Consider the following 23,047-nt stretch of genomic DNA (forward strand, 5'->3'; position numbering starts at 1 on the left):
CAACGCTCACTGTGGGATAAGCTGACAAAAATAAGACAACAGTGAATATGTTGGAAACATTTTATATAAAAATATTTTTTTGACAATGATAGAATAACACTCACACGTTATGCACACAAACACAGACCTGAATGTTATTATGGAAACACATTATTTTTTTAAAAAAATGGCAGAAATAATGGATTTGACTGTGCAATATTTGGCATGTCAGGTTACATTGTTACGCCTCACTATAAGCAGACTGCATACAATTTTTACAAGACTTGAGGTGTTAAGACAATGCATGTAATCGCAACAACCCCCGTTCAAGTCTATCCAGGAACATGTACCCCAGCTCTCTCGCTCTCTCTCCCCCTTCATTTCCTGCCATCTCTCAAATGTCCTTTATTAAAAAAATAAAGGCAAAAGGCCACATAAATACTTAAAAGAGAGAGAGAGAGAGTCTGAGTTCACTGAGCTTAGGTCCATGTCTGTCATTTACTGACATCTCCTGGAAGTTTCAAAATAGTCCTTCATGTTCAGCCTTGATAGCATTCAGTGGCACGTTTCTGTTGCTGCATAAATGCCCATGTGGAGAAATCCAGCTGATCATAGCAGCAGTTTGCTCTCAGTCATTAGAGGAGTGCCAACAAAGCAGCTGGATGGGGAGAGAGAGGTACTCTGTCCAGACATCAAAGCCAACTATAGCTGTTTTTTTTTCAAGGGCGAAGGGAGGCCAGGGACGTCTTATTTCAGGTACAGTCTTTTGCTGGTCTGTTATCCCATAGGCGGAGCTTTGTCCTGGGTATCATTTTGGGCCCTGAAGTGTGATCATCTCTATGATGGTTGGCTGTGTGGAGGTAGTTGCAAGTTGAACTTTGAGCTAGTAATATGGAAATACGAGCACAGATGGAGTCTTTGGAGACTGGGAGCTGTTATGATGAGGGGTGTGTGGTGTAGTCGAAGGTGAACATCCACGACTATGGTTAGGAGATGGGGACCCTAAAGGAGAGGCACAGAGTACAAATTAAACACTGATTTTGCTGACTGTGTATATATATGCATATGTATATGAACTTGTGTGCATGCTCTCACCATTTTCCGTTAAGTTGCTCCCATGTGGTGAGACTGACATACAATGTTGATCTTGAACTCTTATCTGCTTGGATCCTCTCCCTCGCAACACATCTGCTATCTGAAAAAGATTTACAATCTGTTACAACCTCCTGTGCATGACTGAAGTGAGTGTCCTTGTGGTCTACTAAATAAACAACTTGTGAGCCAAACAAGACACACACACGCTGCACCGTACAGGTCTGGCCTCTAGATGGAAGGATATACACATTTACATTCCATCTCTCCAACTCCAACCGTTTCTTCCTCTTATCCCAACCAGGGCTGAGTCAAATAGATTTTGCAATTGTTTGCACTTGTTCTGACGTAACTGAAGTAACAAATGGATGGGATTTTCCATCATAAAATAAAAGTGAGTGTAGGAAGCCGTTAACAGTCAATTTGGTAACCTATTTTGGGCTCACTGCATTCTCAATACTGTCTGAATTGACCTGAGGCAGCAACTTCCAACACTAAAAAAGGCTAACACAAAGATTATAACAGCGGAATTTCAGCAAGGTCTGTTTTGTTATTGATATTTTCTTTTTCTGTCATCTCCTCACTCACTTTCTTGTTCTTGGCCACCATCACGGGGGTGTCGTTGTGGTAATTCTTGAGGCTGCTGTCAGCTCCGCTCTTCAGCAGCAGCCGCACTGTGTCCACCTGACCCCGGCCACAGGCACTGTGCAGGGCTGTGTTCCCACTGTATGACTGGCTGTTGACATCACAACCATTCTGCAACAGAAAAACAGAAGACTTTGACATCAGTGTGATTCATAAAGGAAGCCAGAGTCGACACAGTTAAACATAGAAACTAAAACAAAAGATAGAGCTTTGGAGAGGGTGAGTTAGATCTATTTAAAAGGAAGGAGGAAAGGCACTTCTTCAAATATGTAACACATCTGAGCACTGAGCAGATGAACTCTAAATGTCTTATCTATAAGCTAGAAATGAATGGGGAACTCTGGGAAGAAGCTCTGTGTGATTACAGACAACTTATATGCAGCTGATGAGCTGGAAAGAGAAAACCAAACTCAAATAGAGCTGAGTCACAACCCTTAATTCTCTCCTCCCTGCCCACATGCCGTCTTTACCTCAATGAGGAAGTGGACCATGTCTGCGTTATTGCTCTCCACTGCATGCATGAGAGGACTCTGGCCACTTTTGATGTCCTGATTAGAGAAAAAAAAAAAGCACCATGGGAAAAATCAGTAGATGCAGCAACGGTAAATGTAAAATACATGATGTTGTGAAACTTAGCTGATGAGTCAGTGCAGCATAGGGACTAACCATAGCATTAATGTCAGCTCCTGCCTCCAGCAGCATCATGGACAAATCCTTATGCCCACGCAGCACAGCCAGGTGGAGGGGGCTCAAACCTGAGGGCAGAAACAAAGCAGGGACCTGAGTTTCACAGTGAGCAAATGAAGACATACACACAGACACGTACACATTTTCTTTTACCGTATATAACACATTTTCCAACAAAATGTATAAGTATTTAAAAAGATTAAATCAAAAACAGATCAGGATGATCTGATTTTTTTCCCAGCGCTGCAAAACTAAATAATTCAATGCTGCCTCTCTGTGACTAGCAGACTGCTAACAGATGACCTTAACTTTTCCAAAAATGTTTTTAAATCTTGCCTGGACATAAATCATCTTATGCTATGCCATTAAAATAATAGTAGTCACACATTTTCCTATTGATGTGGCTATTATACTATTAGATCTAATCCCAACATTCAAACTCAGCTCCACTAAAATAGTTAACATTGTAGACACAAAATCCTTTGTGTATTTTGGGGGCTTTCTCTTGTACCCAGAGTTGTTACTTTCACACAAAAAAATGTCTCCTGTGCTGGGACATGACAAACACAACGCCAACACCAGACCACAGAGGAAGGAAATGTCCTCTTCTCCTCTCGCCCACACACAAAACAACCAACCCAACCCCTACCTGTACAAGGGTTCACAGTGCTCATATCCCCCTACTAACTATTATGCATTGACACTAGTGAGGCAGTCTATGTGTTGTTATTATGTTATCAGATCAGATGGATGTTCATAATTTTTATAATTGATTTCATAGCACTACCTGGCTACATGGTTAATGCTTGAACATTTATTTTACTCTTTTACTGCTTGTGTATTTAAAGTAGATTGCTCTGTATAAGGAGAAAAAGCCCAAAACTTATTTTCTTATTTTTTTTAAATCCATCATTGCAGACACAAAGTATGTTTCTTATACATACATTTATTAAATACCCATTTGATAATGTCTTTGGATGTATTCACTGAGGATGAAATGGTTACAAACGATCACAAGGCTTTATCAGATTAAATAACTTAATGAGAAGAGCTACAATCATTCTGGATCTTTCCTTGTCGAGAACAATCTTGATCTTCAACAATGCATACCAAGGAGTAGACCACAACTTACCCTCATAGTTTCTGATCTCCAGGCATTTGGAGGATGCGGGCAGAGAGAGCAATACAGTCAGACAGTCACGCTGGCCATATTCACAGCAGAGGTGGAGTGCTGTCTGGCCGTTACGGTCCAAAGCAGCAGGATCGGCCCCTGCTCTCAACAAAACATCCACCATGTTTGCATGCTGGGTTATTACTGCCAGATGAAGAGGGGTCTGTGTGGGAGGATGAGAGCAAAACAAAAAAAGCAATGACAGTTAGGACAAACCGGTGCATTCAGACAAAAGGCAATACACTGCCTCTAAAAACAGTTTTCCTTTTTCACACTGCAGTGCACACTAGACAGCAATCAGTAAGTATGAGCCCTCACTAATGTTGAACAATGCTCCAACTCTCTATATCCTATAAGAATATCATTCCTATCTCCTATACATTGAGATAAGTAGATTTTTACCCTGTTTAGATGCCATTATTTCAGAACAAGTTTCTATGTTAGCATAATTGTTCTAATAAAAAAATGCTCAGCTAATGGTGGAAATCCCAGATCCTGATTGCCATCAAAATGTAATAATATATTCCTTCACCTGAGGTCTCCAAATTTATCCAAATTTGTCCATTAAAGGAATAGTTCAGCATTTTGGGGACAGTGCTTATTCATTTTTTGGCAGGGAGTTAGATAAGATGATCAATACCACTCAAATGTCTGCACAATAAATATCAAATTAGAGCTAGGAGATGGATATCTTAGCTTAGCACAATGACAGTGACAGAAACAGTGAACAATTCTGGACAGAGCAAGGAGAGAGCTGTTTCATTCTGTTTCCAGCTTTTACATTTTAGCTAAGCTAACCAGCTGCTGGCTGTAGCTGCATATTTACCGCACAAACATGAGAGTGGTGGAAGTGATGAATACTTGACAGGAGAAGGGAAAATCCAGAAACTTACAAAATCTTAAGATCACCACATTCTTGTAAATAAGGTTGGAGGAAGAGTTGTATTGTTTCTGTTAAAGGCCTCCTTTCAAATCTAACCTGTTCCACAGGTTAAAGGTCAGAGACACAATAAAACAATGCAAAAACAGACCAACGCCTAGAATAAATAAACAAAGAACCAAGACTTTATCATTACTGCACATCAGAAGATCATGAGATACAGGCACGCATATTACATACCTACACAAACACACATAATGCATACACACACTAAAATTCATAATGTCAGCAATCTTATCAAAGTCCAAAATGAAAAAGATATGCTAACTGTCAAAGATGAGACCTTTGCACCGTCTATCACAGAACAAACACCAACAACAGCCCAAGTATGAGACTGTGATTAATTCAAAATGAAGAAGAACCTGTTCTGAGTGACACAGTCTTTAATGACAGGAGAGACAAAAAAAAAAGTTCACTAGGTGGTTGCCTGGATTAATCTACTGAGTGCTGAATGAAATCATTTGAGCAATCTAGGATGTTCCTTTGGATGAAGTCAGCATGTATCATCCTGTGGATAATTTTGACAGTTATGTCAACTCTGGCCAGGGGAGGCACTGATAACCTGCTGTTTAAATGAAGAAATGCTATAATTCAGTCATAAAGGGAAGTCTTTTGACCTGGACTTTTCAGCTGCTATTCAAGTTACACAATAAACACAGCAATCAGGAACAGATAGTTGCTCCAAGTTTCACTTTTGCTATATTACTGTATATGTGTGCGTGTCTGTGCGCACACTGGGGGTTTGTTCCAGTAAGTACAATAAAAAAAAAAGTAGGCTAGTAGTGAGAGCGTCTTTGTGGAATTCCTCCAATTATGCCAGTGTCCCTCCCTTAAGCTCCTGTTTCCCTGAACCCTGTGACTCACACACACACACACACACACACACACACACACACACACACACATACACCCTCATGGATATAAAAACATACACACACACAAATTCATATACCCCCTTAAAATTTATGCTCTATGAACTTCCTATAATCAACATTCATTGTTGCAACCACACTACTATTTTGACCCTACACACCACTAATGAAACACTGATGGTCTTCAATCTTTTCCAGAACAGAAGAAATACCCTAACCCTATCTCCACATTAAGGCCTTTTAAGGCCTTTAAAAAAAGACCTCTCAGAGTTGGCAGAGTTTAACTCTGGCTTCCTGTAAAAGATTTCAGAGTGACTAAAACAAAAATGCAGCAAAGATAAGAGGAAGGGTGGGAAGGGTGTGTGTGTGTGTGTGTGTGTTTGTGTGTGTGTGTGTGTGTGTGTGTGTGTGTGTGTGTGTGTGTGTGTGTAGGGAGGTTGGTGGGGTGGAGAGACAGAGGAATGAGGAAGAAACGGAAGCAGCAGAGGGGAGTCCAGGGGAAAGACAGGATAACAAGGGAAAATCCCTTCTCTTTCCCCTGGGTCTGTCCTCGCACTCGTGCATTCCTGCAAAATGAGCGGATCAACATGAGGGAGGTGAAAAGATGAGAAGAGAACATAGGAGAGGAGGTTTCTGGGCATGAAGAACAGCCCCGGGCTGTAGGCAGTGCCAAACCCAAAGAAAGGTGGAAGGCAACACTAAGAGACACTACAGGGTAAAGCCAGTCCTGTTGCACAAATAAACATCACACGCTCTTGCGTCAATGTTGTTGACAGTTATACTGATAGCATCAGTCAGTTCATCAGTTATGGTTAGAAACCCTAACTTCTCTTATATATATGCAGCGAGAGATATGAAAAGAGAGAGAGTAGTGAGAGAATAAAACTGATAGAGAGAGCACAAGAGAGCAAGAGAGAGCGAGAGATGCACAGGAAGGGAAAGTCCCTTCTGAACTACCCTATTAACCTCAACGCAAGGTATGTTAAGAAACAGCCCAAAGCAAGGGGGGGGTGGGGGGGTGGTCATGTGACTTCTCGGAACAAGGATACTAAAACACACACAAACACACAGATGTCTTGCGCGTGTGCATACATGCACGCACTCACTAAAAAAAAATAAAATGGCATGCCATCAGCATTCAGATAAACAAAATGAAAAAAAACTTAATATGAATTAAATGAATCTAAAATAAAAAGGCTGCAACAGTACAGTGAACATACCCATTTATATAAATGTCAAAATGTGATTATTGAATGATTACAGATAATCTGCATAATGCATTGTAGCAGAAACACAGGCAATTTAGTGAATGGCTTTCATCTAAAGCGCATGACCATCAGCTCATGTTTTTGAGTGGGTGGCCCCAGGGGATTCAGTCCCCAAACCCCACTAGTGTCAGTGCTGCATACTACACCAAGAGCAGCCACAAGTAGACTACTGAAGTGTGCGTTAGTGTAGCCGCACTGATAGCATGACCAGTGTGGGAGTATCAAACAGCTGTCTCCACCATCATAGTAGTTCAGGGAGGAAGGCAAATAAAGCACTGACACTTGCACTATTGTTCAGTTGCAGTACTGATAGTAACACTCTGTCAAAAAGTTCCATATGCAAAACCACAGAAACTCAGGATTTGTCATCAATATTGGAAAAGCTGTATTTAATTTTGTTTCCTTTTTCTTTGGGAAGTTGGCTAGTTCCGGTAGACTTAATGTTTTGAAATATAAAAACTTCCCTGGCCTCATTTTGATAAGTCTGGTCTTTACGATATTCAGTCAGAACCACACAATCTGGTAGGCAAATGACTATGACGGGACCTATGCCTGAAAATGTCCCTTTTTGATTATAACTGCATATGGCATAATATGTGTGAGTGTGTGAAAAGAGAGAAGAGAGAGGAAGAGAGAGAGAGAGAGAGAGAGAGAGAGAGAGAGAGAGAGAGAGAGTGTGTATGTGTAATTGTATGCGTATGTGTCGCGTGCATACGTTTTCATGCAGAGGGTAGACACAGGATATCACAAAACCTATGCTGCCTCAGTGATGAGGAAAGACAACAACAAATGATAGCACCAGCGTTATTTCTGGTAAGCGAGTCCGTGGTGTCCTGTGTGGTGTGAAACCCCAGACTTGAGAACTAAAGTTCTGCACGACTCAGGTGCTTTCTCTGCTGAAAGATCAAAGAGAGAAAGCTGGCAGAATACAGAGCATGAAGTGAAGGTGGAGACTAGAGAGGGGAGGAGAATGTGGAAGTGTTGGCTTAAGGCCAGCGGTCGGGACAGTCCTGGATTGGGAAACACTTAAAGACAATTCCTTGTACATATTCCAGTAAAGTACATGTTGATGTAATGTAGGAGTTGAGAAGCACAGTCATTTTTTAATAAGAGAGACAAGTCATCTCAGTAAAAGTTAAGCAGGCTCATTTGTCCATTAATATCAGTATAAATAGTCAAAGTAATCCCCGTTCACACACTGTAGGACATAGACTCTCTGTCAGATGCAAGAAAAAAGCTAATTATATACTGGAATATAAATAAAATATTCATGCTTACTTATATCAGGTCATTTCCAGCTTGTTCACATGTTTTCAGTTATGGCCAAGACATGAGATATGAGTGCAGGGTTCATGAGAGTTCATTGCGTCACAATTGGCTCCACTTAATCATCTTGGCTGCCTCCTCTGAATTTCACAACATGGTAAATCCTACAGTCAGGCCCTGAAAAACCCCTTCCTATAGGGAAACTGAACACTAGGAAACTATGTACAAAATAGAACACAGGAAAGCACACATGGTCCTTCTCGCCATTTGCATGTCTTTGGTTTTTGGCAAGTACAGGTGGAGTAACTGGGAAGGGTGAATTCCACTGCATAACCATCAGCCACTGCCATGACAGTAAGAGAATGCGATAACGTGGAGCAAGGCAAGGAGGAAACCAAGTCACTTCCTCTTTCATTCTTTTCCATGTTACTGTTATTAGAAGGGTGAGGCACGGGAATGTGGTTTACATGCTATGAATGTAGAAGCAAAAATCCCCAATTGCATTTTTATTCTGCAGCTATCTTTCATCATGTTATACTGGCTGACGTTGAGACCTCTGTGATATTTATTATAAAATGGAACTGAAACATAAAAAAATCTCTCTGTGGATTGGATAGCTGCCATATTTAAAAGAGAGACAAATATATTGTCTGAAATGTTTAACTTTTAATTAGAATTTTGCATTAATGAGAGTAATGATAGCAGCTGTGTGTGCATGTATGTATGCATGTATGCTTTAATGGACAGAAATGTAGCAGGTGTCTATTATAAGTGTCTTCATCAATTCATTTGTTTCACCTGACGGAGGTTGTTGTAGATATCAAGGCCTCGGTGAGCCCACACCAGGAGTTGAATCAGTCTGCAGACAATGGCCAGCTTCCCCTGCACCACTGCAATATGAAGAGCTCTGTAATGAACACAAAAACACAGACATGCAAAGAAATTTACACAACAGTTGAAAGAGAGATGTCTGTAGAAATACAGCTCTATTTCAAAGGGTATTTAAATGGGTCACAGGTTTTCCTGATATTGTGACCCACTGACACTCTACATCCTGGAAATAACTTCTTAGCTTAAGTAGAAAATGACTGATCTGATAACTAATCAGTACTATAGAGATAGAGATAATATATTATTTTTGCGTGTGCAAATTTTATTTGAAGTGCAGTATTACATTTGGTTTGGTGTTGATCTGATTATGTGGATGTGCTGAATGACTGATGGCAGTTGGAGTCTTTGTCATGTTCAAAATTTACATTTTGGGAAATGTACTTATTTGTTCTTTTGTCGAAAGTTAGATTAGAAGATTGATGCCACTATTATATCTGTCCGTTAAATATAAGGCTACAGCCAGCTGCTGGTTTAGCTTAGTTAAGCATCAAGGTGGAAACCGCGGGAAACAGCTAGCCTGTCTGTGTCTGAAGATAATAAAAGTCACGTCCCACCACCTCTAAAGCTCACAAATTAACATGTTATATATTTTTACTTAATCCATAAAAAATACAAAATGTAAAAATGACAATTTGAGGTTTTACAGGGGTTTATGTGACTATTTCTATGCCAGGAGCACGGACTCCCTGGAATCTCAGCTGGCTGCCTGGCAACGTCACAGTGACAACATAACGTGTTTTTATACTTAAGTTTTCATATGAATTAAACAAATGAGATATTATGTGTTCATTTGTGAGCTTTACAGGTACCGGTAGGCGGATTTTGTTACCTTTGGACAGAGCAAGGCTAACTGTGTCCCCCTATTCCCAGTCTTTATGCTAAGCTAAGAAAACCAGCTGCTGCCTGTACCTTCACTACGGACCACTCAAACTATAATGTCTGTATTATCCATTTGGGATTGAAATCGCACATTCTCTTCTTAGCCTTGAAGGAGTTAGACTGAACTCCTAAACATGACCTGTGAAGAAGTTTTTTTTCGTTCAGAAGCCGTAAATTCTACTTCATCACTTAATCAAAATTATCCCACTGTCAGTTGTACCGAGAAGCTCCAAAGATGTGCAGGCATGACTCACACTACTCTTATCGCACCCTTATCATGACTGAAGGGGAAACCACTATCTGTTTTCTATACGTGAAGCGAAAGAACAAACGCAGGCCAAAGTTTAGGACAGGGAAGGGCAGGAAACTGAGAGGGGGGAGGGCTTGTTGTAGAGAGCAGTATAGCAGTTTTCACATTTTTTTTCTTTTTTATGCTGTTAGAAGAAGCAGCTTCCAGTAAGAGCCAGACTGGTTTTATGTCACTTCCTGTTGTCAGTAACAATGGCAGCATTCTTTCTCCTCTGTCTCGCTCTCTGTGCTGTGAAATCCAGCCATTAAGCTGTATGGTTTCTGACAGGGGTTTTTCTGTAGGTTCACTCAGTCAACTTCATCCAAAGGATAAGTCATAATCAGACATACAATACAACTGTGCAACAGGAAACAGGGACGCTTCTTGAGAATAAGTTAAAAGTACCCTTGCACACAATTTGAGGTAAAAAGTTCTTACAGTGACAAAAGCACTTGCAACACTTCCTCTCAGTGATGTGTCCCACTGACATGGAGTCATTAATGACTGTAATTTCCTGCCTGAAAAACATATAGATTAAAGCCCTTTCTGAGCAAACAACAGACACTCTGTCTGACTGACATATAGTGCTAAGTTCAACATTTATGCACAGATTGATCAGATTGATGTGTGGATCAGGAAAAATTCTTTGCTGTTGTGTGTATGTTTGTACTCTATCTATCTATCTATCTATCTATCTATCTATCTATCTATCTATCATACCTACATACCTTATAATAGTATCACACATTATTCTAATATACTCCTCCAATAGCAGAAAAAACCGACAGCTTACATAATCTTTGTCATAATCACTCTTTCATAGTGGAAACTTTTTCAATTCTTTGACAACTTGGTGTAGGCAAGTATGAACAGTGGTCTGTGGTCTGTGTAACTGAAGGATAGTCCGGAAAAAAAAACCTTTACAGGAAAAAAAACAAAGTCATGCTCTACTGTGGCTGTATATATAATTAAATGATTTTTAAAATGCCAAGGAAACCCAAATGCAAATCATGGATAAACAGCGTGCAGGTGTATAAACATGCACATGAATGCATGAGCAAGCAAGGTCAACCTTACAGTGTGAGTAACAACGTCAATGTCTCTGTGCAAGAAAGCAAATTGGAACTGCAACTGAAGTGAACAATCAGATGATTTGCTCCTGACATCAGAGTGAAAAGCAGAACTTTGTATGTTGGAAACAGGAGTGAGTGTGGTGGTTCTTTCCCCAGCTGGTCCTCGTTCCTGTAACTGAGCTCAGCACAGTGAGCAAATCTGTATCAACAAATATCTCCATATTTACTGTATGTGCAATCAGCTTTTCATCATTTGTCTTAAAAAGCCCTCTGCAGTCTCTCAGCAATAAGCCCTACAGTGATTGGAGTGAGCACTCTTGCTACAGTATAGTCATGATCATATAAGACAGGCTTTTCAGGCATGACTTGACAAGGGTTTTGTCATTGTGAGCTCTGAGAACTGATGCTCATATGTTCTGATGAACAGAAAACCAAAGTAGGTTGTGAGTAACTAGTGAATCAGAGCTTATCTCTCTCTGAGCTCAACTACTGTATCAACAGTTGCCTTCATACAGTCCTAATATCATTCTCTCTCTTATTACATTACACCCTTTTATATCTGCATCCATCTCTCTCTTTTTCTCTTAAGATGAAACTGTACTGTTTCTAGTTCCTGGAAGTGGGGCAGACCACAGCCCCAGATAACCCCAAGCACAGCGGCACTGACGCAGACAGGAGTCCCAAGCTAGCCACATTAACACACAGTGCAGACTGTGAGTGTGTGTGAAAAGAAGCCTGCCAGAGAAAGAGGCAGCATACATGCGGTATCCTGTTTGGTATGGAGGGCAAGGAGACAGCCAACTGAATGATCAGACTGAAGCCTAACATATCCTGTGGTCTGTGGATCAGCTGAGCAACGAGGTGATGTGTAAGTGTGTGTGAAAGGTAAACAAAGGAGAAGCAGAGATGCACCACAATCCAGTTAACAAGAAATGACAGCTTATGGCCCACTTTGTAGTCTGCTGTGCTCATCATGAAGATTGATGCTACTTCCAGACTTTTGTGCTGGAGAGAAGGTATTTGTGTGGGAAATGTGTTTGAGCAAACCTGGATTTTACATTTTTGGGTTCTGGGTTGTTTTTTCAGTGCATTTCAACATTCACCATTGAGGGTAACCTTTCAACAAGTCAGAATTCATTATAGTGCTCAGTTTCATCAGTCCATCAGGGAGTTATTGAGTTAATGTGTAATGCCTCCTTTAAGCACAAACTGCCTGGATGATACAGGATATTGAAAATAAATCTGCCAGATCATCACTATTCACTGAAATCTTGAGTTGGCAAATGTAGTTCAACACACATCACACACAGTCTCATAGTTACTATTCACTCATTCATACCAGAGTTGAGTGGCTTTGATCAATGACTGTAGGTTGAAGGCAGTGTAGTACAATGAGTACAAATACCTTAAAATATGTCTATGAAAATTAGGTTAATGTCCTGAATGTTGTGTGGTAACCTGTATAACATATTGCAATAAATATTAATGCAGAAAAATAATTAATGCAGCTTCAATTATGGTTATTATGTGTGTTCAATGTGCATGTTTCATTCCCCACCCATGCTGGTAATGCCACCTTTTTTAAATACGCTGTTTCATAGCGACTTCAACTTTTCAAAGCAAGAAAAGAAAAAGTTGCAAGTTCACAACTGACTCAGTGCATGTGCAGAATCAAATCACTGTGACAAACATCAAAAGAACGGGTCTACATGCCACAGTAATTTGAAATTTGGGTCTGCAAGAAACACGATAACTCAGTTAAGATGTTTACATGAGATTTGGGCTATTGCCTATTTCTGCATATGGTCATATTGTTGTGCATGCAAATCCAGTGACTGACTGGAAGCATGCAGGCATTCATTTGTAGGAGCCGCAAGCAAACATGTCTGCACACCACAGGTGCCAATGACTGTGTCTATAAGCAAGTGACAGATAACACTGACAGAGACACAGAAAAGAAGAGAAAGAGAGAGAGAGAGAGAGAGAGAGAGAGAGAGAGAGAGAGAGATGAAGCTGATAGAAAGAAAGCGGTAAATGAGGAAGTGAGGAGCGGATGTTTGGGTTTTTTGAGCCCATTCATTTAAAAACACAGAGAAGAAGAGACAGACACACCTGAGAAAAACCGCAGTCGTATTTAAAAACTGAGCACTCACTGGTTTTCCCGAAACTAAGGGGCTCAGAAGCGCTGAGAACAGAGGATGAACAACCCATTGACGTAAGAGCAGGCACATGCTTGCGCTCACTCATATTATGCATACACGCACACACGCACACACTCATGTAAATACAAACAGTGTGAAACATACAGGGGGGGCTGAGAATGGTTCTTTCTTCAGAATTCACACAAAGTTTAAAACAACCACAAAGCAACAAGTAGATAAGCCAGCCAACTTTATAATTAAGAGGCCAGATTTTGTCTGAGAAAAAAAAGTTGCTGCACTTGTTTTCAGTCACTGCTAGCTAATAAAATAATATGCATATCAATTTTTCATTTTTGTTTTGTGTCTGTCCTGCAAATATACTGTAAGTCAAACCCCCATCAAACACTCCAGAGAACAACAATGTGTCAAGTATGTGCATGGAGATGAGAAATGTAATCAAGTTATGGAGCCCCATGCTATTAAAAAAATGTTCACTTTGCTAGTATAAAAATGAATATATAATGGCTCTTTTAAGTCAATTCTTCTTATTTCCATGCCACTTTCTGTTAATAGTAGACATGTCGCAGTGAGTCTTTGAAGCAGATATAGGACAATGAGCAGCTGTGACATGTCACGGGACTTGGGGCTCGGCTAAATGCTGGTCATCACGAGTTTGTTTCGAACGGATGCAAATGATGCTGAAACTTCTGAAACCACAACATCAAAGTGCTATTTAATTCTTGGACATGCCATGTTTTCAGTCACATGACTGTGTGTGTCTGTGTTCTCGTATCAGTTTGTCATTCCAGTTAGTGTGTGGGTGGGTGGGTGTTAAGCCTTTAGACAAAGTCAAGTAACCATGCGTTAAAGTTTAATATTTGCATTCATGTGGTCTCGAGAACTCCTCCAGTCTCCTGTGTACAGTATTCTCATTCCCAACCCCCTACCCCACACCCTGAGAGACTGGTTGACTGAAAATTATAGGTTGTTCAACACACACACACACACACACACTAACACATGCATGTCTGTTTAATCTAGCAGCTCAAGTGGTATAGTTTCTAAGTTAATGTGTTAGATAAAAGTTACCATAGCCATTAAGTGAATCATTCCTGGAAACCGGTCTCCCTTACAGGAAGTGAGACAACAGTAAAGAATTTGGTGGGACACGAGGGGGGTGTTGACTGTACCTATTCATTATGCAGAGCCAGGTGAGTCACATAGACCATAACAAATACACTGAGATGACATTACAGTCACTAACATAGAATCTGAAAAACCACAACCAGGTTGCGCAACGTCAAAAGTTCTGTTTATGAGGTCAAACCGTCTCTTGCTTAAACTGCTGTTGCATTGGTCCACCTCAGTGAATGATTTGTATTGACTTGTTATGTACATGACCATTTCACTTTTTTCACTTTTCATTACAATAGTAGCAGTTTCTCCAGAGAATCTAGTTAAGACAAATAACTGTCAAGCCTGCAGAGAGGCAATATGCCCAAAATGGGAGCAAGGCCTTGACATTTTGACATGCCATCATAGGGAAAAGCACAGGTGTAAATAATCAAGTTAATGATGGCTGAAATCCATTTAGCTGCTTCAGTTTCAGGGGGTCCTGCTCACTGTCACAATTTCATAGCTTACTGGAACACTTGAATAGAAAAGAGGCATCATTAATGGTGTTAATAACACTGTGCTTTTCCTATTGTGACAAGTCAAAATGTCTGCTGTGAAAAGGGGCTTTTGGACAAAATTTGAGAATGTAGTTCTAGAGACAGACATACCAGAGTGAACTGGCAAACAAAGTATGAATGAAATATGAAAACTCAAAGCTGAAATACTCGTTTTTGGATAAAATAGTGTTATTTTAATATCTTCTTCATGTGTGAGTGTTGTTGGAGGTTAAGATATAGTTTAACCTGCTGTCTATGTGCTGCTATTCATACTGACATGCCATCCTTAAAACATCTTAATTACCTCTCGCCACCATAGAGAGCATTAAAGTGCATAAAATTAGATGTTTCATTTTTAAGTAAAAGTAACACATTTTAGAATAAGAACAACACTATATGCATACATGTAAGTGTCATAATTAATATTGAAAATATTAGAATACTAATATATATGATATTCCATTTTAGACCTCGGATCTGTTCCTTCTTTGAAGAATTTAACTTGACAGCTTGAATTGAGTGCAAATTTGTCTCGTTTGCAACTGAAGACATACCACGTCTAAGAAGTTGGCTCGTATTTGCATGTTAAACCTAACATGACCTGACAAGTAATTTCTGGCTCATTATGTAAGTGGATGACAAGTCCAAAGTCTTGGTCTCTGTAAGGTGAAGATGTGAGCCGGGTCTGCCCAGTAGACACAACATGGCAATGAATGTTCTCAATCTGATGGAAATCATGAATCATTAATATTTATGACGGGGATAAAACTTCTGAGGGGTGTATTGTGCCAAGTCTCAGCCGTCAGAGCAGGGATGACTAAAATATGATGCTTGATGTCTATGAATCATTATGATTTTTTAAGTTCACTGTATAAATCACTGAGGTGGATATGTGGGGTCATCGGTTTCAGAATTATGAGCTGTTGGAGTGTTCCCCTATTCTCTTGAACCTGTTCCCCGAGTGATTAATAAAACATTTCCATAGAATAATACGCTGTTTTTGAATTCCCAGGTGGCCCAGCACGTCCCTGATTACATTATGCACCAAGAAAGTGGCATTCTAACTTCCAACCTAAGCCTATAAAAATAATAATAATAACAACAACAACAACAATAATAATGAATAAATAAATAAAAAATCAACATACGTGTCTCCATCTTCATCTTGATGTGTAGCCTGAGCGATACCGGTCAGCAGGTTTTCGGTTTGGTAACCCACAGGGCGGTTTGTTTCTGGGACTGTGGGCAAACAGTACACAGGGTAGTGACCTGGGAATGAGACAGAAACATTAAATTAGCAGGGGTGGCCTGTTAGACAAATTGATTTTTTGTACTAAGTAAGTGCGTGTCTGTGCATGTATACATAGTATTCAGTTAAGAGTTGACCTAGTAAGCTACTTTTGTCAATGCAGGCAGCGCACTGACTGAGGAAGAATAGCTGCAGAATAGCTGACTGGACATTTTCTCATTGATTCAGCAGTATAGCTGCTGCATGACACCGCTTCTTGTCTGAGACCTGTGACACTCTAGTGACCAAAAATATTAATGGAAGGGGAAGCCATGCTGTGCTGCATGCCCTTCTGTTTTAAAAATAAAAAATAACATCAGCATTTTTCATGTGATATTACAAAAATAATTTGGAGAACTCCTGTAGGTTAGTATGTCATGCTCTGCCTCTGAAACCTAAATTGCACTAAACCTCAGTCTTACCATTTAAAATCAAGACTGTATGCACAAATCTCGTAACTATTTTGGCCAGACAAAAGCATTGTCCAGTGTCCTTGGAGATCCGGAATTCAAATACTTATGGTATTCATATGATATCATATGAGATCATATGAGAAATCACAGCAAATCTTTGAACAGTGCAGCTAAATTCGTGTTAAAAATAACAAACTTCAACATAAAAATAAAAAAGAAGCCTATAATAGCCTACTAGTGTGATAGACTGCATGTTGTCCAGCAGCACTTACCGTAACTAAACGGGTCCAAAAAGCGAATGTTATATCCATATGGACTCTGTCCTGTCTCTTCAACCCGCCTGGGAGTCACTGGTGCTACGCCAACCCTACTCCCGTTCGACAAGCTCCCCCGAAATGGCAAGTCCGTGTCTTCCGCAGAGGAGCGGTCTCCCCGTTCAGGTGGAGCCGGCGAGTGTGTCTGGGTGTCCGGCTCGACAGGAATCGGGCGTTTCCTAAAAGGAAGCCTGAGAGCAGATTCAGCTGGTCGTTTGCGTGCCGCGCTGGTTTCTGAGTTCGGTGCGCTCCTGACTGCCGGGCAGTGTATTACCAAACTGTCCGTTCCTGTGCATGCTGGAGGTGCAGGGGAGCCGCCTGACACACGAGCGTCCCTGACGCGACCTTTGTAGTCCGGAGTCTTCGACCCGGTGCTCCCACGTTCCCGGGTTGTGGTGCGCAGATCCAGCGGTGCTGTGGCAACCGACTGGTGGTCACCGTTCATGGTCATGATCCTCGGCATCAACCAGGGACGAAGAAGTTTCAGGTGTGTGCGTGGGAAGACAACTTCTCGATGATCAGTGATCAGCTTGGTGGGATCAAACCATCCAAAGTGGCCAATAGTGCGCAATTCCCATTTCCATGAAATCAAGCGACCAACTCATCAGCCTGTTTCCTTTTGTGTCATTGGTGTATTTTAGATAAGCTTACAGATTCATTGACTCAGAATGCAAACTTATTCTCGAAGAGGAGCCAATTGGTGTAGATTAAGCTATGTGTAGGTTGTCCTAGCGCACCTATGGTACAGTTAACACTGCAGGTAGTACAGTGCAGCTGCACCGCTCATCTGCTTTAATGAACGTAATCACTGTGACACAGGGTGCTTTCCCTTTAAACCGAAACAAAGTACTTAAGGGTAAATTATAGAGAGTGAGGGAGGAAAAGGAGAAAAAAAATTGTGGTAAATTCACAAAAAAGTCAGCATTGTCGCGTTTTGTGATATCTGCTTTGCATGCAAGTTCAAAACATCATACTGAATTTCTTAAGAAGTTCAGGAGGAGAGACGGATCGATGCTTTTGTCGGTTGGGGTGCTTATCGGTGTGCAAATTGCAGAGAGTTAAAGTAGAACTTATTCTGGGTTACGTTTAATTGTTACTACACTATGAGAACTGTAGTCTTTATCTAAAGTGGACCCTTGTAAAGATGTTTTTCTCTACTTTAAAGTTTATACTGTAGCCTAGATGAGAATGCAACAAGTCAGGAAAGTCTGATTAAAACAATGTGCAGAATTATATGCTACGTTTATTATTAGATTACACATATGACCCTATTTATGTCGGTTTTAAAGTATTAATGTTGATCAGTGTAAAAATAGAGAAAGGATAACCAAAACATAAAAGGCTCTGGATGATAAACTTAATTTTTTCGACTTTTCTGTGTTCTCGTGATGATGTCATGGAAGGGGTTTTCATGTTATTTTGATCACAGGTTTTAGTGCTTCAGATCAGCTGATGTAATGTTGATTTTCACACCTCAGTCTAAAAAACAACATAAGGTTCCACTTTTGCTAAACCCATTACAACATAAAATAGTCTTGTGATGCTTTCCTACTGATCTGACTCCAGTAATAACATGTTTGACTCTGAAGAAATGATCAAAACATTATTTTTTTATTTCTGCAAAAATGTAAACTTACAACATCTTAAATGATATTAAAGCTCAAGGAAGCCTTAATGCTTAATTCTTGTTTAGCAGCTTGTTTAGCACTCTGGTGTTGCTTGGAGGACACAGACTGTACAGGTGATGCAGTCCATCAGATGCACAATGTCAGTCAGATCATCGGTGTATTCACTGTTCTGTTGCCTCGGGTCGGTCATATGTCACCTGGTTGCAGATTCAGAGCTGAACTTGTACTCCACGAAGAGGGAATAAGCAGAATAAAAGAACATTTCAGAGGGAAGGTTCCCTATCCAACCTGGCCATGTTACCTCTCTGTTACAAACACTCCATAAATGTGTCCACGAGCCTGCACAAGCATGCATGCACACGCACGCACGCACGCACACACACACACACCCACACATACACACACACATACACACACTTACACACACTTACACACACTTACACACACTTACACACACACAAATCACGCCCCATCTCCTGGTCTTTAATCTTATCCTACCCACACCACCCTCAGACAAGGTTTTGATTACCAGGGTCAATTTGGGACTTTCCTCTTTCCACTGAAGTGTGGAGCGGGCAACGGAAAGTCAAGCTGTGTGTCTAAAGTCCCTAAAACACCCTGATACTGCACAAACATACTCTGCAGCTGTCAGGGCACTCAACCATCATGGTCTCCTCTGACATTAGATATCATTATTTATGAAAAGTATACCAACCTACTCCTTTTTACAGCCAGCCTCATCCTGAACACACACTTGACAGTGTTTACTGCTGCATGAATGAGACATTAACTAATTCTTAAGAGCAGACATATATGTGAACAGAAAAATAAACATATCCCGTTAAAAATCACAGACTCTTTATTTTGAGACAGTGCAACATGATGAATGCAAACAGCAGTCATCAGTAGTATAAATCATGAGACAACATATCCAGATACAAAACAATGAAATGCGGCCCCCTTGTGCCAGGAGAGCAGAGGTGCAACTAGTCTTAGTCTTAAAAATGAGAGAAACTCTGTGCATTTTGAAACAGATATCCATTGAGTGAATCTACATTTATTACAGCACAAAGCATTGCTCACTTTGGATGTTGCATATGTGGTTTTGACATTTGTCTTTATCAGGTAGGTCATGTGGTTGCTGCTACAGCATGCACAACTGGTGAAAAATTAGATGAATCATTTTGTTGAATCACAAGATCTGAAATGTTTTTCAAAATGTGCTCATTCTGTCCGGTTAAGGTAAAATCATTAGATTGCAGTGGCGACCCTAAATTAGGTGTTCAGTGTCTGAGTTAGTGTCTCCATCTTGTGGAGGGTGAGGCAAAGTCAGTATTCTCTTTAAATTGTGCAGACTGTGTGCCACGTGCTGTTTAGTGACAAGCAATTTTAATGAGAAATGTATCCTCTAACTCAAAGTATTTAAAAATAATTTGGTCTCTGCAATGTTGAAAACACCAGGTGTTGTGTACTGTATACGAGTTCTGTAAACAAAATATGTTATTAGTTCAATAAAATGACATTATCTCCCACACAGAAATATTAAAATATTATTCATTAAAATCTGTAGTACATAATGCTTTCAGTGGGTTCTTATGTTTATTTAAGTAAAGGGTATGTGCCTCTAGTGCACAGACGTCCAGGGGATGTTAGAGGGGCAGGGGCCCAAATTCATAAAAGGTGATTTTTGCAAATAATTAAATAAATATATGCCTGCAATGACTACTTTTGCAAAACTGTCAAAGGGATATCAAAATTTATGTTTTTAAAACAAACCTATGACTGAGGTTGGTTCAAACACTTCTAAATGACAGTTAATTAATTATACATGCAAAGAAATGTGTATGTGTGTATTTCATTAAATTCTCACATGTTAACCAGACCGACTCTTACCTGCTGTTGCCCTCTGACTGAAATCCTCACTTGCAGAAGCTCAGCTCAATACTGCTGACAAAGATGCACTTCCTGTGGCTGCATGGCGGCCTCTCTCGCCTCCACATTGGTCTCTTACCACCTCTCCGTAGAAGGCATAATTGCTTCAGAAATAACAGGCAATAAGAAGATGCTGATATTGCATGGCTAAGATACTATTACTATGTGCCAACCAATTAGTTTAACATAATGCACATATCCTATCATAATACTGAGGCTTGGAAGAAATCATTTAAGCCACAATTCTAAAAAGCAGCACATAAGTTTTACATATAAGGTGTTTTAGACACTGGTTTATAAAAGATTTTAACAGTCAACATTCCTTCATCCCTCCCTCCGTCCGAAAAATACTGAAAAAGTGCTTGAACTTAACTATTTGCCTAAATATATAATGACATTTAGTAAACAGTTAACGTTCAACATTCATGTATATGAAACTGCATTCACTGTCCTTATACACATATCCACCTGCTGAGCAAACATAATACATAAAATACCAAGAAAGGAAACATATATGCTTACTGTACATATAATCGTATATTAGGCGTTACTTTCATGTCTGACATTAATAACACAAACACAATGACAACATCATGTTGACTATAAATAATGCAGATTAATTTGACGCTAGAAATTCTGATTAATTTAGTTGACATTGAACGCACCTCACTGACTTCTCGTTACAGGAGGAAAACGTCCTTAATTCTGTCGTATTTCTTACGTGCATCATATCGTCGTTATCTTATAGCTTGTGGGGGATAAAGATACATACCCTTTTCAAAACATTAGGACTAATTTAAACAACTTGGAGAAACGTGTTCCGTCCTTACCCGCTTTGAATGGGATGTGCGATGACAATAGTATTCCCCACCGAAAAGTTCCACGCAACTGAGTTCCGCCAACTACCTCGCGGTAAACTATTAACACTAACATATATCAATATAAATTCTCTTTCAGCTACACTCAGAAACAAGACGAGGTACTGAGTATATTGTTGTGTCACGCTGGATGTAGCGGAAATAACAGGACCTTATTTATTTATTAAAAAACACCCCAGAAAGGGGACACTTCTCTCTAGGAGGCCAAAAGTGCAGGTGCTCAAGCCCCCTTTGAGGTCTGTCTATGCACGTGCCTATACCCTAGTACTGTGCCAACTTCAAAAATCTTCAGCAGATTTCTTGCATCTTAATCTTTTACATATCAGATAGCTACATGGGATAGATGTATGGACAGACAATGGAACAACAATTTTTCTTACCCCAAAACAAACAGACAAAATAGATAGATTTAGGGGAGACCAGGGACAGGGCTGTAACATGGGCCCACATTAGATAGATAGATAGTTAGATAGATAGATAGATAGATAGATAGATAGATAGATAGATAGATAGATAGATAGATAGATAGAAGGACTCATCTGATGAAGATGAATACTGCATTATGTCCCTGTAGAGCTACTACAGCACAAGGAAGGTCTGGCTCCAGTGCTGGTCCTGTAAAACCTGGGCACACAAGGACTGCACAGATGGAGGTGACTTTTACGATTGCCACAACTGTGACTTGGAATGATTTCATCAATTTGGACTACCGAGTGCCCCCACCCCTCTTTGCTGTCCTCAAACTAATCCATTTTGATTTCATGTTTAAACTTTTTTGAGGAGGTGTGTTCTACCCATTAAATAATTTTAATGGGTAGAATTCTTGCATTATAATTTGATGGCAACCTCTCTTTTTTGTCATGTAGTGTGAAAAAAGGCATTCATTATTTTAAAAAAGGGATGAATAGTCACAATAACATGAATGATAAATAATCTTTTTCATTTTGAGTATTTGATTGATTAATTATATATATTTTTGGCATGTTACAACCATCCCTGGCATGTGTTACAACTGCCCCTGTGCACTGGGACAGTTGTAACAGTGGAGTGACTGTATTTAAATCAATTTTGCAAGCTATACATATTTCATAAAACCACTTAAATACATTGTTTCAATAGTTGACACGTTGAAGTTTATAATATAGTAAATGGACTATTCCAGTGTAAATGGTTTTTGATTTATCAGGAAAATCGCAAAAAGTGTTACAACTGTCCCTGGTCTCCCCTACATACAAAATAATTAATGGAATGAAATCAAATTGCTTCTTTTTTTTTTTTAAAGTTAAACTAAGAGCCATGCTAACGGCTCTGTGAGGCTGTACTCTGGCACATCAGTGTCTTGGGCTACATGCTAATGTCAGTCAACATGGTGATGTTAGACAGGTATACCCTTAGTTTGGCACGTTAGCATGCTAACATTTTCTAATTAGCAGTAAACACAAAGTACAGTTCAGGTTGATGTGAATGTCATGAGTTTGCAGGTATATTGCCTCAAAATGTGTTTATAAACGGCATGTAAACAGTTATCCAATACTTGTGGAGGCACTTCACTCAAAACCATGAATATCAACCTGCTGTTGGTGGTAAACAAATAGTCAAAGATCACCAAAGTCAGTAGGATTCATCATCTGGGGACCATGAATGTCTGTGCCAATCTATCAAGTAGATGTTGAGATGTTTCACAGTATAAGTGGAAATTTTCACCTGCGGGTGGCACTAGAGGAAAGT

General features: G+C 40.0%; 1 protein-coding gene across 6 annotated transcripts; it reads right to left on the reverse strand.

Moving 5' to 3' along the window:
- Positions 1-46: 46 nt before the first annotated feature.
- Positions 47-21,564, reverse strand: bcl3 (BCL3 transcription coactivator). Of its 6 annotated transcripts, none has more exons than XM_067600991.1 (11): positions 21,272-21,311; positions 21,107-21,189; positions 16,840-20,545; positions 16,015-16,135; positions 8,719-8,827; positions 3,536-3,737; positions 2,383-2,471; positions 2,187-2,264; positions 1,660-1,827; positions 1,075-1,174; positions 47-981 (listed from the first exon to the last, which is right to left on the reverse strand). In XM_067600991.1, the coding sequence occupies exons 3-11, from the start codon at positions 17,342-17,344 to the stop codon at positions 863-865; spliced, it is 1,491 nt and encodes a 496-aa protein (XP_067457092.1). In that variant the 5' UTR covers positions 17,345-20,545; positions 21,107-21,189; positions 21,272-21,311; the 3' UTR covers positions 47-862. The 6 variants fall into 6 exon arrangements, with proteins under 6 accessions (XP_067457092.1, XP_067457094.1, XP_067457095.1 ...); XM_067600993.1 differs by lacking the exon at positions 21,272-21,311 and having other exon boundaries at positions 16,840-18,706; positions 20,403-20,545; positions 21,107-21,265; XM_067600994.1 differs by lacking the exon at positions 21,272-21,311 and having other exon boundaries at positions 16,840-18,735; positions 20,403-20,545; positions 21,107-21,265.
- Between the last annotated feature and the right edge of the window lie 1,483 nt (positions 21,565-23,047).

The sequence above is a fragment of the Thunnus thynnus genome, chromosome 10 (assembly GCF_963924715.1).
Source record: "Thunnus thynnus chromosome 10, fThuThy2.1, whole genome shotgun sequence".
Taxonomy (NCBI): Eukaryota; Metazoa; Chordata; class Actinopteri; order Scombriformes; family Scombridae; genus Thunnus; species Thunnus thynnus.